The sequence below is a fragment of the Rutilus rutilus genome (assembly GCF_951802725.1).
Source record: "Rutilus rutilus genome assembly, chromosome: 6".
In the NCBI taxonomy this organism is placed as follows: domain Eukaryota; kingdom Metazoa; phylum Chordata; class Actinopteri; order Cypriniformes; family Leuciscidae; genus Rutilus; species Rutilus rutilus.
In genome coordinates, this window is record NC_140214.1 from 28148174 (window position 1) to 28166523 (window position 18350).

Genomic DNA, 18350 nt, shown 5'->3' on the forward strand with positions numbered 1-18350 from the left:
TGCCACTTTAGTAAATGGATTTGCTAGTCAATTTAGCAGTAACACTTTTGTCCATTTTTGTCAACTGCAATTAATATGGGCAACAGCCAGGATATGATGTAACAGCTTCTATTTTTATAAATAATAAATTATGAATTTAGGGTTAATTTTGGGTTTCTAAAGTAAAATCTGGAAAGCGGGGTGGTAGATGACAGATATAATTCTGATATATGCATGTAATTTAATGATAACACATTAGATGGCATACTAATACTCTCTCACTAAGATATATATATATATATATATATATATATATATATATATATATATGTGTGTATGTATGTATGTATGTATGTATGTATGTATGTATGTATGTATGTATGTATATGTATGTATATCCCATTTTTCATGAGATGTACACAAAAGGCCTATTACTCTCTAATATTGTTCACAAATCTGTCTAAATCCAGCTAAATCTGTGTTAGTAAGCACTTCTCCTTTGTCGAGATAATCCATCCACCTCACAGGTGTGGCATATCAAGATGCTGATTAGACAGCATGATTATTGCACAGGTGTGCCTTAGGCTGGCCACAATAAAAGGCCACTCTAAAATGCAGTTTTATCACACAGCACAATGCCACAGATGTCGCAAGTTTTGAGAGAGCGTGCAATTGGCATGCTGACTGCAGGAATGTCCACCAGAGCTGTTACATTGAATTGAATGTTAATTTCTCTACCATAAGCCGTCTCCAAAGGCGTTTCAGAGAATTTGGCACTACATCCAACCGGCCTTAGGGAAGCTGCATCTGCATGCTCATCATCCTCATCGGGGTCTCGACCTGACTGCAGTTCGTCGTCGTAACCGACATGAGTGGGCAATTCCTGGAAGCTGAAAACATCCTAGTTCTTGCGTACTCACCGGACATGTCACCCATTGAGCATGTTTAGGATGCTCTGGATCGGCATGTTCGACAGCTGTTCCAGGTCCTGCCAATATCCAGCAACTTCGCACAGCCATTGAAGAGGAGTGGACCAACATTCCACAGGCCTCAATCAACCTGATCAACTCTATGCGAAGGAGATGTGTTGCACTGCGTGAGGCAATGGTGGTCACACCAGATACTGACTTGTTTTTTAGACCCCCACGGACCCCCCCAATACAGTAAAACTGCACATTTTAGAGTGGCCTTTTATTGTGGCCAGCCTAAGGCACACCTGTGCAATAATCATGCTGTCTAATCAGCATCTTGATATGCCACACCTGTGAGGTGGATGGATTATCTCGGCAAAGGAAAAGTGCTCACTAACACAGATTTAGACAGATTTGTGAACAATATTTGAGAGAAATAGCCTAGCCCTTTTGTGTATATAGAAAAGTCTAAGATCTTTGAGTTCATATATATATATATATATGTATATGTGTGTGTGTATATGTATGTGTATATATATGTGTGTATATGTATGTATATATGAACTAAGAAGGATCTATATATTTGGGGAACTAACACTTCTATTGATCACCCAAGTGGGCAAAATGATCAACTGATTCTGATCTTAATAATGGCCAAATATTGGCTGATGAATCGTCCTAGTGATACATTGGTTTAGTAATAATTATAAATAACAACAACTGATAATAGTAATAAAAATCAAATCAAAATAATCTCAATAGTTAGAAGGGTTTCTTAAATCTGAAGTATTTTTACTGTTGGATACTGCAGCCAGTTGTCACTGTGACTCAGGCGTTCTGGTCTATTTCAAAGCCATAATTGGAAAGAAATTTGTAAATAGAGGAACTATTTCCTGATGTTCAGGTCAGCGAAAGTGTAATCCTTTGATATGTGTCAAAAGTTTCCACTTTCAAAAGGTCAGGACTCGAGGGGAATGTTAAACTTTCCTTCCTTAAAGTTAAAATGCAGCCTTTGAATTATTGATGAATGCCCTGTGGACACAGTGCTTTGAATTATGCACATCCACATTAAGTCTTTGTTCAAACACACTAACTAGTATTAAATATAATAATGTTGCGGTCCACAGTAGAACAGAGATGTGGAGAATGCAACCAGAGTGAATGAAAGAGGGGAAGTCCTGGATGACCTTACTGATCTGATGCTTAAGTCCTGCACCAGACCACAAGTTCCCGCTCATTTATGATTGTCACCTTACAGTTCAAAGCGAGTTCATTATTGAAAGGTCATATTCTGAATGGCCATTAAAAAAAAAAAAAAAGCAGCATGTCTCATGAGTTCCTCCTGAATGGCATTATTAGTTTACAGCTTACTGAAAACTCATCAGTATATTTTTTACATATCTGACATTGTTGCAGCACCTCTCTTCCCAGTCTGTCAGTAACGCTCTGGGCTGTGTTTCCCAAAAGCATCATAAGCCTAAGTTGATCGTAGAACAATTGCCACCAATGGTGTCTAAGGTCAGCTTAGGTTTACGATGTTCGATGTTTAGTTCCTGTCTCTATGAAGCCCCTCCTTCTGAAAAGCGCAATGTGCTCTGATTGGTCGGCTGGATCAGTGTGTTGTGATTGGTCAACCGCTTTGAACGTAATTGGGAAATGTCACTCCCCTTACCATAACTGCGACACTACTCAACCAGGGCGGGTCTTGGGCGGGAAAATTATGTGAACGAGGAATTTTATGACGTGTACAAAACTCAAGAAGAAAGGAAGAAAACTCAAGACTACAATCGAAGGCGGAACTTTGCAGACATTTTTCATGCTCAAACAGCAACATTACACAATAAAGAAAGTTGAAAAAGTAAGAAACATCTAAGAAAGCATAATAGGTCCTCTTTTAAAAAACAGCTTATATTGTCATCTCATTAGTTTTGTATGCAGAAAATCAACAACAAAAATTGAAGTGTGTCATTTCCAATAAATGGAATTGTTTTCTAAAACAATTACTGAAGACTCACACAATCTGCTATTGGTTTATTCATCACTCTGGAATTAAAGGTCATGCGCATTGCATTGTGGGATGCAGTACCCAGCGCAGTGAGATCTTGGTGGCATAATGCATATAGTAAGTCACCTGGGTATTCTATGCATGCGGAAAATTAGCATATAGTACACAGTATACCTAATATATGATACTGAATTTACTGAAATAGTAGGACTAATATGGTTATTGGAGAAGTCCAGCATTCATCACCAGAGAGAAGCCTGTTGCTTCATTGGAAGATCAGTTATGACAGTTTGAATAAGAATTATGAGATCAAAAAAAATAAAAACTGAAACATGCACTGATGAATTGTTTAAACAACATGCATTTAGAAAATAGTTGAGTTTTCATTTAATGCCAAATTTAAGTCTTTTTACTAGTTATTTACATGCTTCCAAAAAGTATTTATAAGTTAATAAAAATATTTTAAAAAATATTAATAATAAAAAATATATTGTATCTTCTATTTAGTTGCCTATACAAACCCTTTGTGCCAACCATAACTGTGCTGACGTAGGCATGATTACACAAGCCATGAGTTAACAAAATTTAGGAAATATTTTGTAAGATCTAATTTGATCAGTTTTTTTACTCAATAACTTGTCTGTTCAACCAGAGATACTTGACAGAAAAGTGTCACATCCAGTGCCTTCAACTGTCAAAATACATTAACTTATGTGCTAAACTAGAATTTTCATTTTAGAACTCTAGTTGTGCAAACCTGGTTTTCCAGGTACACCTGGGCAGAAAATGAATGGAGTTCAGTGAGGTTTAAACAATATCATCACAAGCTGAACCATTGCACTTAGCACAAGAATAGCCCAGGGTAATTTAAACGCATGATTTGGTGAGTAAATATCGGATATAGCACATCCCATATAACTGGTAAGGCCAAACATCCTCCTGTTTGCATGAATCAACAGCAGTTCCTGAAAGTTCCGCACAGGGAACCACACCTTCAACTCTGCAGACAGCAGCTGTCATTGATGGCTTCACGTAACAGACTCGCCACGGAGGCGTGAGAGAGGTGTGACAAATCGCCGAAGCTCATTGGCTGGCGCATTTTAACGAACAGCGCTACCGGCCAATCAGAGATCACGCGCAACGCTTCAAACGCATGACGCCATGCGCAGAGGCGGAGCATGAGACGCTGCGTCTTCGGACGTGAGGTATATTGAGTTAATTACATACCCAGCCACCGTTCTCCTGGATCCAGCCGTGCAGCGGCCCGTTCAGATATTCCGTCATCCAGCCCGCAATGTTATCCACCTGCGCCGTCATCTCCTTGTTCACGCATTCGACACAAACAGTCCCTCCAAACTCGAAAAAAGCGATGATTCTGCCCCAGTTCACGCCGTCCCTGAACAGCTCGTCTATGACCGCGGTGAAGCGCTGATGCGCCGTGATGGACGTGAGATGCAGCTGTTTGGACATCTCCGCAAAGTCCGACTGATATAACCGCTCCAGTTCATCCCCAGCCTCCCGTAGCACCTTATGAAGAGCGCTGAACGGGTCGTGACGCGGGCTGGGAGAGACGCCGCTGTCCTCCTCCTGCCTCCCCATCATCAGTCCATTCGAGACACTGTCATCGTGTCCATTCACTTCCCACACGAATCCCTTCTTCCAGAGCTTATGGTGGATGTACTTCACCACTATATTGCGGTTATCATACACGACCTCCTGTGCCATATCGACCTGTATATATAGCTAAACAACCTCAGAATCAACGTGAGCTTATTAATCCAGGCGCATCTCCATCATGATCTTCATCTTCATAACACCAATGCAATGCAGCAACTGATTTTTAGATAACTGCAAATCGTTCGAACGGTGAACTTACTGCATGTTGCCTCACTTGAGACGGCAAGTTGCAGCACTCGCGCAAATCCTCCTCCAGTGCTTCGGTGTAGAAAAACGCCCACTTTCTGTTCCCAGCAGAAAATTCCAGGCATGTATGAGAGGATTTAAGCATCTTCCTTCATATCAGATAACACAAACATGCCGTATAAGCACGGGTGAGAAAGTCTCTGGTGTTTTGAGTGGGAATTGCGTACAGTAAGTCATGGTTTATTCGTGTAAAAGAGTCCAGAGCTGCGGGAGACGGAAGAGGCTGGTCGCCGAGTGTTCACGCGCACTTGTGAGTTTCTTCTCTCGCGGAGCGGCTAGTGTGAAGAAAGACTTTCTCAGTGGTGTCTGCTGTCGAATTGAGTCTTTACGCGAAAGGTAAACGGGTAACAGTTGTGTCTCTCAGTGTAAGTTGAGCGTTTGGAGGAGTCTGCTGTGCGCAGTCGCTCCATTTGCAGCCAGACTCGACTCTGCCCCCTTTATAGCAGAGGTGTTTCCTGTGCGACGTCACTCATTCACACTCATGTGCGTGTGTGAAGTGCAAATACTGCTAATACCTTGCTAGTTTATCCTCCTTTGAGCATTTATAAAATTTGGAGCATAATTAATATTAATCATTTTTTGAATAATATTGTTAATATAAAAAGTATTAACATCTTTATGTAAAAGTAGATTAAAGGGATAGTTCACCTAAAAATGTCGTTCCGAACCCGTAAGACTTATGTTCATCTTCAGAACACAAATTAATATATTTTTGATGAAATCTGAGAGCTTTTTGTCTTCCATTGACAGCTACGCAACTACCACTTTGACCTGCAAAAAGTTCATGAAGAGATCGTAAAACTAATCCATATGAATTGAGCAGTTTAGTCCAAATTTTCTGAAGAGACTCGATCGCTTTATATGATGAATAGATTGAATTTAAGCTTTTATTCGTATATAAACATTGATCAGCGAACATAAACAGAAGCTTAACCGAACCTACTTGATGTGAGAATGAACCTCATTGGTTCTTGCAGAAGCTCAAACGTGCTGCCTAACACGAGAATGAACCTCATTGGTTCTTGCAGAAGCTCAAACGTGCTGCGTAACACGAGAATGAACCTCATTGGTTCTTGCAGAAGCTCAAACGTGATGCGTAACACGAGAATTAACCTCATTGGTTCTTGCACGTCAAGCGAACAGGCTTGAGCTTCCGTTTGCCATAACTGATGTGCGAGTTGATGAATGTTTATATGTGAAGTGTCAAAGTGAGAGACAGAAAGGTCTCAGATTTAATTAAAATATCTTTATTTGTTTTTCCGAAGATGAATGAAAGTCCTACGGGTTTTGGAACGACGTGTGGATGAGTAATTAATTACAGAATTTTTCTGAGTCCATATTTAATCATCAATTTAGTTTTATATTTATTATCACACTGTAGGCCTATATCTTCACAGTGGGCTTTCAAATTTTACACTTCTGTTTCTAGGTCACTAATCGAATAAGCAATTTGTGGCACACTGATCATGTGAACTTGTTTGTACAGACGATCAGATGTTCTTGCTTTCACTGAAGCATAAGATGCTCTTTGGATTATTTTCAGATCACGCTGGAAAACATGAGATCATCAGAACTTCTGGAGTTCATACCATTCGAGCGCTGTCTTAAGGAGATTGGGACGAAATCCACCATACGTTTTTACTAGAACTGTTTTCATGGAATTTATCATGTGTTTTTTTTTTTTTTTTTTTTTTTTTTCAAAAGAGAAGCATTTCCTAGAGGTCTTTTGGATGTTTCTGTATATTATATAGTATATCATCATATTGGCCACACCCCCAAACATTTGGTATCACAGAACAGTCTAGGGTGTTGTTACCTTTACCTGTTACTTGCTGTTTTTAGAACTAGCTTAAAAACGTATTTTTATAGTTTGGCATTTGGAGTTGTCTTATTGTTTTATTTTGTGCTGTTGACTGTTTGCATCATTGATATGGGATATGAGTGTACAGCACTTTGATAAACACTTGCTGGTTTTAAAAAGTGCTTTATAAATAAACTTTGACTTTAACATACTGTACACAGAACTTAAAATAGTGGAATGTATGCTTTCAGGGACGAAGAAAAACATATTTATGTGGATATTAAATTGACTGTTAGGACTGACTATACTATATAAGCAGACAAACAATCAGAGTAGTTAATATATATTATTATTATAATAATAAATACTCTAGAAAATGTAGGAAAATATTATTTGTTCTTTGGAATTTCAAAATGTTATTTAGAATTCTCACGTTCTAAATACCATCCTAACTATTTATTTATTTAGGTATATGGGAGAAATAACTAATTTTCTTGCAAATAGAATATCTAGGTAATTAATTTTTTTTACCTGGTTCAGATGAGCTGAAATGGAAATCAGCATCTGTACAAGCAGAGCAGAATTTGATCCCCAGCCTTGCCTCAAAATGGGAACTTCTATGGACAGTGCGAGGCCTTTGATCTTTCAGCACCCCTCGGTGTCAACCCTGCTTTGAATAAAGGTGAACCAACCATGCCAAAACCTATGAATTACTGCAGAACAAAATGACTACATCATACATACGACCCCTGCTAGCAGTCCAGGCTTCCGAGACAGAACATTGTGTGTTGCAATGGTGGTCTTTAAAATGTTCAGGTTTGTGCCTAACTTGCTTTCTACCTCTGTCAGCCTTGACTGGGTTATTCAGGGCTAAGTTAGGCTTCTGGAGTAGGCTATTTCAGACTAGCGATGAAGTGCTTCAAAGTAAAGGAACAGGTTCAGGCGATTTATACTGATGTTACTGACAGGTATGTCCTGTGTCTCCTAATTCTGGCAAGAGTGAACCTCCATTCCTGTCTATTAATGAAAACAAATTGTAAATCACTAACCCCTGGTTCCACAGACAAGGCTTAAGCCTAGTCCCAGGCTAAAATGCATGTTTGAGTTGTCTTAAGTGAAAAAAACTTGCACTGACCAATCTTAAAATATATCAGTGCCATTGTTTTGTCTCAAAATGCACACCAGCAATGTTTTTTTGTTTTAAAAAAGCTACTTGAATGTCCTAATTAAACTAAGGCCTAATCCTAGCTTAATCTAAGCCCTGTATGTGAAACCAGGCCTATAAATGAAATGGTAAAATGTTACATAGGACACTATGTAGGGCATATGTTTTGAGCAACAAGTTTTCCAGTCAGTGATTGGGATTATTTCAAAATAGTTAATGAGAAAGTTATTTTAACAGACACTGCAAACAAAAAGACTAATTGTTTTCTGAATTGTTGTTTGAAATGTTTGTTATATTTTCAAGGGATTCCATCACCATCATTTTACAAAGTTCAAAAGGTTCCGACACAAAATTACCTTTCAAAAGTTATTTATTTCATTATGTAAGAAAATAAGACAAAGCAACAACATCCTCTTTTTCTCCCATGGCACACAAGGTGAAATTTATGCAATTTTGGCAACAAATGAATGAGGGAAAAAACAGATATACAAGCAAAACGTATCCAAGTTGGTCTTGGTCTTTTAAAAGTTACTCATAAACTATATACCTTATTCTCAGAAATATACCTCAACGTCAGTCAATAAAAGAGGGAACTATAGCAGAAGACAGTGAAAATAAAATCAAAGTATCTTCTTATGCTTTTAAAATGAAGTGTGAGCACAGGCTTGATTTGCATAGCTTTAAGGAGATCAAAACATTTTCTCTACTGTTTGCTTCTTAATGACTAAACAAATGACTACGTCAATGTGTTGAGTTACGGAAGAGGGCACGACCGAATCGTAAGTCCGACACACATCGGCACCTAACTCATAGCTACTATGTGCTGGACGACGTGCCTTGAGCCAATATCAAATGAGAACATCGTCGCTTCGACTCATGCATTCTCACTTTCATATTTTGGGTCATTTTGTAGAAAATATCCAATGAACAAACAAACAAAAACAATGTCTTTTTCCATATTGAAACAAATCTACGTAAACCATACACAATCTATGCCATAGTTGGATGTGGAGGTGTCCACTCTTATAGCTTTTATAGTGGTCTGTGTTTGGATCTCTTAAGGCTTGGAATGGGTCTCCACGACTGCATTGGTCAATCGTTTCTAGCATACCTGCAAACTCCGGACCGGCGAAAAAATTCTCTTCTAAAAATGACTACATCTTATGCTAATAGAAAAGCAGAAATACAGCGGTTACCCCTGCAAAGCTACGCTTATAGACTCTATTACCGTGAAAAGGTAAGATGAAAAGAAAAGTGATGAGTTTGCAGGTATGTTCTAAGGAAAACAGCAGCATAAAATAAAAAAAATCTCAAATAAAGAGTTGCATTGAATGGAAGTGCTACTTCACCAAAAAATGAAAATTCTGACCATTCATTCACCCGAATTCCAAAACCGTAAGACTTTCTTTTTTCTGTAGAACAAGAGTTTTGTTTAGTTTTTTGTCTATACGACTCATGCACACTATATTCCAAATCTATAAGGCCAAAATTTTAGGTCAATAAGGACTTGAATTTCTGGCTATTTCTCTCACAAATCAGTCATGCTGCTCCGGACGATTTTAAAACTCTGGATCACTGTATGGAAAGGAGCAGCATGAACATTCCACTAAACGTCTCCTTTTGTGTTTTACGGATGACAGAGAGTCATGCAGGTTGAGCAACATGAGGGTGAAGAAATATTGAGAGAATGTTCATTTTCACTTTCAATTGACCCCTTTCTGTTCATTCAGGCTTTCAAGGGATAAACATCCGCTCGTGTAACTGTAGGGTGTGATCACATCACATGCTCGCCGTTTGCTTGTGACCGTGAGGAAGGCAAATATTACAACAGCATGAGTAAGTGTCATATTCTCTCTAGGTATTGTGTTGTCAGTAAGGTACGACATCGAACGGGTGCAACAAGAACAAGGGGCAAGTTTGGAAGGCCTAAATCAGAAAACACAGTTTATATGCTAGAACCATCCAGTTTACGTTACAACAGAGCAGAGCAACGAGGAGATTCACTTCACTTGTGGAAGCCATATTGCTTGTTTTGGTGTACAAATCAGATCAAGCTTCACAACATCTACAGTATTTGAAATGCCTGCGTGAACACAATACTCTTGATACATTTATTCATCTTCAATACTAGAGTTCTGGGGTTGTGGACATCAAACCACATGTATAGCTGACTACGATTATTCAAACATGAGCTGCTTCATATGTAGGCTTTTGCTCTGGTTACACCTGATCCATTTGGATCTCCAGCTCCACCTGTTGGCAGAAAGGTGTAGTGACTCGAACCAGCGAGCCATTCACCACCGCAATGGCTTATCAAGACCCCTCCTCCAGTTCAGTGAACTCTTAGAAGCCCCTGAGGTCACCTAAATGCATGCGTACAAGCAGACAAATATAATACACACACGCACGCACATTTATAAGGTAAACATTTCCTTCAGAAACCCCCACACAGAGCAAAGAAGATAAGGCAGAGTGGCAGACTCAGGCTGTTTCATCCGAAAACACAGACGTCCCGTGTCCATACCTTAAAACTATGAAATCTAAAAGCAGGAAGATACAGTGCTTGAATACGAACATCACAGACCAGTCAGAAGAACATAGGACAGCTCGTCACCTCATAAGGAAGCGAAGTTGGAGTTCTTGAGCTGTACAGATTTTTACCTGTACAGCATATGGTAACATTTCATTAATATAAATAAAAGCTGACTGAATTTTAATTCTAGTGTTGAACCTTCTGAAGTACAAACCTTCTAAAACATGAAAATGAAGTATAGGCAGTGAGAGCCAACGAGTAATTCATTTAAATGCAAATAAACTTGGTTTTGTTTTGTTTTTTAAGAGATTGAAATATTGATGCAGCATGCACTGGAATGATTGGGGTCCTGAATATTACAGATCTACAGTGTTTTTTAGTTTTTTTTGGTAGACCTCTTCTACCCACTTAAACATGTCTGCCAGGCTGGGTTTGTGCGTGCTGTGAAGGTGTATGGGTGAATGTAGTGGTGGGAATGCTGGTGTTACTCCCTCTTGTCCGCTGCTTTGGACTGTTCTCTCTGGATCATGCAGCGACGGACGATGCTGTCAAAGCTGCCCAGGTAGAAGAGAGCGATGGTGCGGAACAGTCCCATGGTCACAATCTGGACAGGGTGACAAAATATTAACATTTTAACACATCACAGAAAATAAATCACTGTGTATCCGACTATCTATCCATCCATCCATCTATCCTTCATCAATCAATCCAACTATCTATCTATCTATCTATATCTATAAATAGATATATATAGATAGATAGATAGATAAATCTATATATCAATCCATTTACCTACCTACCCATCCATCCATCTGTATATCTATCCATATATCGATCTATCTATATATCCATCAATGCATCTACCTACCTATCCATCATCAATTCATCCATCCATCCACCTATATAACTATCCATCCATTCATCCATCTACTGATCAGTAAACAGTTGAGCTCTTAAAAGAGACGTTTTTCTTACTGTGAAGAGCATTTTAATAATCTAAAACAATCGTTTCCCACTATAAAGAATCTTTTGTGGAATGGAAATGTTCCATGGATGTTAAAGGTTCTTAATGGATCTATCAATGCTGATAAAGAACCTTTATTTTTAATCCTATGTTTCAATCTATCAACATATATATCAATCCATCCATCCATCTATCTGTCTATTTATATAGCTATCCATCTATACCCATCCCTCTATCCACCTATCCATCCATCTAGGAATGCACCAATACCAGTCTCGGTATTGGGCCTGATACTGCACTTGTGTACTCGTACTCAAATTCATTACAATGCTTTGATACCACAAACTCCCAAAATTGGCCTCTGATTCCTCTGATTTGACCAGTTTTGAGTCAGGGAAGATCTGGACAAAAGTCAAGAGGCTCATTAAAATCTTCAAAGGGAATATCTAAGAGCGTGACTGACTCAAAAAGCCCTACGAAAGCTGAATGCAAACAAGATGTTACTAAGATACAAAGATAAAGCAGGATGATAAAAGGGACATGATGCAGAAATAATTAGCTGTCATTCCATGTCAATCTCCTAGGGTATTTACAATGAGTCAAATATGATGACACTGTTGCGCTAGAGTCAGAATCTTAGTGTTTTGTGACAATGGGCCGTACCTGCTGCAGACCCTCAGTGATTGAGGTCACAGGTGACATCCCACAAGTCAGCGCTGACAGCATGTAGCCATCAGGACCAAATGAGCTGGTGAAATTTCCCTGCTGTGAATGGACAGAAACAAGAAAGGGTATTTAAGGTATTTGAAAGAAACAATAGTTAATGTGTATATACGTATATACACTCTTGAACAAAATCTTAAGACCGGGGGAAACATTGCAAGTATTCGCATTTCGCGCTAGTGGATCATAACCGGGTTGTAAGTACTGCTTCAAAATGCCAAAAGAAGAAACAGGTGCAAGAGACAAAAAATAGAGAGTAGGCAATTTACTGAAAACTGCATTTAAACTCAAACAGGCTGTTCATCAGCTGATCAAAGGTTTAAGACCATAGCTGTAAAAAGGTCAAATCTGCACAAAAATATGGCTTTCATGTCATTGGTCTTCAGGCAGTCCTACTGTCACGATCTCCTGATGGCAAAGGCAAAAAGGCTTTATCTCTTTGAACGTGGCAGGATTGTTGAGCTGCACAAGCAAGGCCTCTCGCAACGCGCCATCGCTGCCAAGGTTGGACGCAGTAAGACAGTCATTTTACACTTCTTAAAAGATCCTGAGAGTTTTGGGACAAAAAAAGTCAAGTGGTAGACCCAAAAAAAATGTCACCTGCACTGAGCCGCAGGATCCGACGGGTTGTCCGTGCAGACACAGGTCGATCCTCGACCCAAATTAAGGCCCTTACTGATGCTGACTGCAGCCCAATAACCATAAGACATCATCTGCGAGAGAAGGGCTTCAAGAACAAAAAACATCTTCAAAGGCCACGTCTCCTCCCACGCCACAAACTTGCCCGTTTGGAATATGCAAGGGAGCACCAAACATGGGACATTGAAAGGTGGAAGAAAGTTTTATTCTCTGACGAGGAAAAATTTAACCTGGACGGTCCTGATGGCTTCCAACGTTACTGGCATGACAAGGAGATCCCACCGGAGATGTTTTCTACGCGGCACAGTGGAGGAGGCTCCATCATGATCTGGGGTGCTTTTTCCTTCAATGGGAAAATGGAGCTTCAGGTTGTGCAGGGGCGTAAAACGGCGACTGGCTATGTGGATCTGTTGCAGTGGGCATCCCTTTTGACTGAGGGCCCCCGTCTGTGCGGCAATGACTGGGTCTTTCAACAGGACAATGCTGCAATTCACAACGCCCGCCTGACGAAGGACTTCTTCCAGGAGAATAACGTCACTCTTTTGTACTATCCTGCGTGTTCCCCTGATCTAAATCCCATTGAGAACATTTGGGGATGGATGGCAAGGGAAGTTTACAAAAACGGACAGTCAGATCCAGACCGTGGATGCCCTTCATGAAGCCATCTTCACCTCATGGAGCAACGTTCCCAGCAGTCTCCAGGAAACAGTCGCATCAAGCATGCCGAAACGAGTGTTTGAAGTGATCAACAAGAACGGTGGGGCTACTCACTACTGAGTCCTTTTTTGACACTTTTAGTTCTGTTGTGGGTTTATTTTTGGGCTATGGTCTTAAACTTTTGATCAGCTGATGAACAGCCTGTTTGAGTTTAAATGCAGTTTTCAATAAAAAAATGTGTCTCTTGCTCCTGTTTCTTTTGGCATTTTGAAGCAGTACTTACAACCCTGTTATGATCCACTAGTGCAGGGTTCACCAATCTCGGTCCTGGAGGGCCGCTGGCCCCAATTAAACACACCTGAACCAGCTAATCAAGGTCTCACTAGGCATACTAGAAACTTTCAAACAGGTGTGTTGGAGCTGGTTGGAGCTAAACTCTGCAGGGACAGCGGCCCTCCAGGACCGAGATTGGTGAACCCTGCACTAGTGCGAAATGCGTAAAACTTGCAATGCTTCCCCCCGGTCTTAAGATTTTGTTCAGGAGTGTATAAATGTAACATTTCTCAAATTATCTTCTTTTGTATTCCACAGAAGGAAGTAAGGTTTGGACCGACATGAGAGTAAAAGATGACAATTTACATTTTTGGATGAACTATCCCTTTAAAGAAGGACTTTATTGTGCTTTAAACAGCTAGACGGAGTGCAAAACAGAAGGCAGGGGTCTCAAGGCACGTTATTGAAAGCTAATAGTCGAATAGTCGATTGTTGGATGAGTAGTTGACTACCCTGACCAGTCCTTACTTACCACAGCATCCTTCACCGCAATTTTTGCCACTTGCTCAGGCTGACAGACTCCAGATGTCTCTGAAATTAACTTGGTCTCCAGAGGCTGCCGTTGAGAGAGATAAAACCAGAAGAATAAAACATAGGCAGGACAAAAACACGTTTTGCCCAGCATTATTTTGTGCAGGGACAAACAGACACCTCAATATATATGAAGAGTTCAGATGCAAAAGCCTCTAAGTGCCATCTGAAATTTTCTTCTAGAATGATCATTTTTATCAAGCTCGTATATTTAAGTTCAGTAATTTCACTTAAATGGCAATGAAAATTACCGATGAATTGTCATTTAAGTGACATTACTGAACTTAAACATACAAGCTTGATAAAAATGATCATTCTAGAAGAAAATTTCAGATGGCACTTAGAGGCTTTTGCATCTGAACTCTTCATGTATATATATTTTACTTCAGGAACAAAGATCCAACTATGTAACAGAGCAGAGACATGCATTATTTGAAATCCTTCATTTTTAAATATTCTATTAATATTAATGCTCTTTTCTAATATTCTAGGTATTTAATATTCAGAGATTAATTCTATTCAGGAAAAAAAAAAATCTATTATCTCACCTTATTCTTATTCTCTTCTGCAAAACCTGGTGTGTCAGTGTCTGGGGGATACGCCACAGTAACATAGATATTATAGGGCTTCATCTAAGAAAGATCAGGAGGAAAGAATAAATCAAAATCAAAGTGTTAATGGACAGCTACATGGTACGTACTAAGCGAGCGTCACGTATACATACACACCTCCATCTGCAAGGCCTCAGCCAGACCACGCAGGGCGAATTTGGATGGCGAATAGGCCGTGTAGCCAAAGAGGCCAATCTGCCCTCCCTGTGACGACACAAACATGATGCGGCCCATCCGCCTTTCCTTCATAGTGGTGATCACTGCCCGGGTGGGGTAAACGCTGCCCAGATAGTTCACCTCCATCATTTTCTGTTAAAGGCACAATATGTAAGATTTTTGGGATTAAATTATCCAAAAACCACTAGAACAATGTTATATATTTTGCTGACTTGTGTACTTGTACCATCCAAAATGTTTCCAACAATCTTTAAATACACAAAAGTTGATTTAAAGCAAGCAGCTTTACAGTATTAAAGTCATATTTACCCCTGGGAAGTTTACCCAAGTTCCCGAGTTGGGCAGGCCATAAACTTTAAACATGGCGAAGGGGAGAACAATTGCTGCTCTGACTGATTTTCTTTATTAGTTTTTTATACAACAGCTTCATTCACCTTGTCTTGTCATTAAAGTAATGTATATTTACATATATGAATAATCATTTATAGCGTATAATTTAAAGCCTGAATATGACTGAAATTCTAGAATCGACAGCAAGCTGACTATCTAAGCGTGGTGAATGTATAAATGGTTGTCAATGAATGGGACGCTAAATATCATCACTTGAATAGGACGATCTGGTAATCGAGACTTAAGAAGTGGGAAGTAGGAAATTTCCGATAGCAAGTGAAGGCAGAATAATAGTAGTTTGAAGGTGTTTACCAGCCATTTACAGCTATAGGAAGCTGTTTTGAACTCCGGAAACAAAACTAACTTCATTTTGGCCAGATTTTGTTCGAAAAGACATCACAGCAGTTCATTCTTCGATTTCCAGGGCCTTTACTAGCCCAATTCAAAAATGCCCACGCGCATGTCCATGATACGCTGCTCTTACCTTGAAGCGGTCAACATCCACCTCCTCAAACTTCCCAGATATAGACATCCCAGCACAATTCACCAGCATGTCCACAGGACCCAGCTTCTCTTGAGCCTGGATAGCAAACACAAACATGCAACAGTCAGCAACCATCGCAAACCATCTGAAGAAAAAATTATAATAAGAGTTTATGTTTGAAAACAATGACCAGATTAAATGCTAACATAGAATAATATGCGAACAGATTCTTATAAATTGGTAAACAAAATAAACGTACTTGTTTTATGACACTCTCCACTTGGCTGTAGTCTTTCGACACATCAACAGAAATACAAAGCACCACCTAGAGGTAATCATAACAATATATGTCAAGTCCATTTAAGATTTTTGAGTTGATTTTGAGTGCAATGTCCAAAAAAAAAAAAAAAAAAAAAATACATACTTGCTTATCATTTATGGCACATTTTTCCACTTCTTTCTTGGCTTGAACCAACTTGTGCTGTAGGGGAACATGTACGCAATGGTAAACACACATACAAGCTCATGATTTTCAGAATTTAATATCAAATATGTAATACCATCCAAAGGCAGGATAAATTATTATGTAAACTACTGATCAAAACATTTGGGGTCAATAAGATTTTTTAATTTTTTAAAGAAATTAATACTTTTATTCAGCGCAGATGATTTACAATGTTACAAAAGATTTCTATTCTGAATGCTGTTTTTTTTTCCTGGAAAAAAAATCTATGGTTTCCACAAATATATTAAGCACCACAATGTTTTCAACATTGATAATAATATCTTCAAATAAATGCGGCCGAGACCGCAGTCACTGACAGATGATATACACACCTCATCTCGTGCCACCAGTGTGATGAAGGCACCATGTTTGTAGCATTCCATGGCAATGCACTTCCCAATCCCACTGCTGCCTCCGGTCACCTGATGATGGACAGCATATTCAGAGCAGATTTATTACTCACCAAGCAAGTCACAGTTCACATCATTTACTAAAATATGCGAAACGCTTTGAGAGAGCATATAAACAAATTCACCAGGTTATAGGCACCAGATATAAACAAATAATAATAAGTGCAGGTGCCACCAACAGTGGTCATAGAGCAACATCAGATAAGGTTGCAATAAAAAATCCTGTTCATATCCTCCATAGAGAAAATGACTTTTCACAATATGCATGTACAAGACTACTATTAAAGGGATAGTTCACCCAAAAATAAAAATTCTGTCATCATTTACTCTCCCTCAAGTTGTTCCAAACCTGCATGAGTTTAAACAGAATAGAATTTAAAGAATATATTTTAAAGAATATGGGTAACCAAACAGTTGATGGACCCCATTGACTTCCTTAGTGTCCCTCAATAGATAAAAATTATCTGTTGTTAGAGAGTTCAACATGGTGTTCATTTACAACTAGGTAAGTTCAAGCTCTTGATAAACTATGAACCTTAGCAATTGCAAAAACATGCAGTGCCCGCTTGAAAAGGTCCATTGCCCTGGAACAGATGGTTGCATAACCAGTACAAGAATGCATATATTTGGCTTCCTGTGAGAAATATGAGGTGTAACATTAATATTTCTATGCATTTACAATATGAAGTCGTAACAAATAGTCTCACCAACTGACGACACAAATAAAAGTCACATGCACATTTGCATTGGTCCATTGCGCATAATTGCAGTGACGTGACACATAATGGATAAGTGCATATAATCACTTTATGAATAAGCATGAACAATTAATGTTTAATGCAAATACATTATTATGCTTTTGGAATATATGGAAGACAACGTATTGGCAACCATTTCTTGTATACTTCTGATGTTATGAGATCTGTGCGCTGTTATTTAAAATAGAATTATATGAACTTACCACTACATGGGCCCCGTTCAGTTTGAGAGGTTTGGGGCTTATTAACGGGGATATCATGTACAGCAGCAGCACGAAGGCCACGATGAAAGCAGCCACTACCAGGAGCATAATGAAAGGCAGAAGCAGCCACCAGGAGTTAAAGGAGAGCCAGTGTGAGAGCGCGGAGCCGAGAGCCTTCTCAGAGGACATGGGTCAACCTGATGCTGATGACGTTAGCTCACAAGCTAAATGTCCAATTCCAGGCACTCCCCTGTCTCGCGGACAGAAGATAACAGGCCTTCGGGCGAGCTGCTTATGGGCTTATACTATCTGGTGATGTGCAAGAGGTTTGTGCAGTAGATTAAATACTAGGTTGAAGTCGTAAAACCGCAAAAGCTAACTCTTTCCGTTCACTACATGAACCAAAACAGAGAATCTATGCACTTTGAACGGGATGCTGCGCTTGGGCGGTGGAATTATGGGAGTTGTAGTTTTTTCAACCTCCGCTTAACCCCGCCCAGTGCAGAAAAAGACTACAAGTTCCAAAGTTCAACACTCTTTTCATAAACTGTCACTTTCTTAATTAACGTAAAAGAGTCTTGAAATGTTTTATAGATGTTCTATTATATAAGCCGTTTCGCTGTCTACGCTAACGTTTCTGAATTTGAC

At 39.4% G+C, this 18350-nt stretch overlaps 2 protein-coding genes across 3 annotated transcripts in view; both read right to left on the reverse strand.

Moving 5' to 3' along the window:
- The window catches only part of bcl2b (BCL2 apoptosis regulator b), a 46807-nt gene extending 41545 nt beyond the window's left edge, over positions 1-5262 (reverse strand). The window contains exon 1 of the mRNA XM_084411176.1: positions 4123-5262. Within this exon, the coding sequence (XP_084267302.1) occupies positions 4123-4620 (498 nt within the window). The 5' untranslated portion in view covers positions 4621-5262. The remainder of the gene's footprint in view (positions 1-4122) is intronic.
- Positions 5263-8136: 2874 nt separating this feature from the next.
- kdsr (3-ketodihydrosphingosine reductase) lies at positions 8137-18150 on the reverse strand. 2 transcript variants are annotated; one of them, XR_014627687.1, is made up of 11 exons: positions 17703-18150; positions 16664-16753; positions 16251-16307; positions 16086-16151; positions 15827-15922; positions 14893-15084; positions 14713-14796; positions 14106-14189; positions 11945-12046; positions 9547-10921; positions 8137-9498 (listed from the first exon to the last, which is right to left on the reverse strand). XR_014627687.1 is itself a non-coding variant. In XM_084411796.1 (10 exons), exons 1-10 carry the CDS (start codon positions 17889-17891, stop codon positions 10802-10804), a joined length of 1080 nt encoding a protein of 359 aa, XP_084267922.1. In that variant the 5' UTR covers positions 17892-18150; the 3' UTR covers positions 8137-10801. The 2 variants fall into 2 exon arrangements, 1 of the variants encoding a protein (XP_084267922.1); XM_084411796.1 differs by having other exon boundaries at positions 8137-10921.
- Between the last annotated feature and the right edge of the window lie 200 nt (positions 18151-18350).

Excerpts from the sequence above, each read along its gene's own strand:
- kdsr (XM_084411796.1), bottom strand. The coding sequence starts at position 17,891 with ATGTCCTCTGAGAAGGCTCTCGGCTCCGCGCTCTCACACTGGCTCTCC. Across the intron at positions 16,754-17,702 it reads TGAACGGGGCCCATGTAGTG|GTGACCGGAGGCAGCAGTGG; the intron begins GTAAGTTCATAT and ends GTCCATCATCAG. Across the intron at positions 14,797-14,892 it reads CTGAGGCCTTGCAGATGGAG|ATGAAGCCCTATAATATCTA; the intron begins GTGTGTATGTAT and ends GATCTTTCTTAG.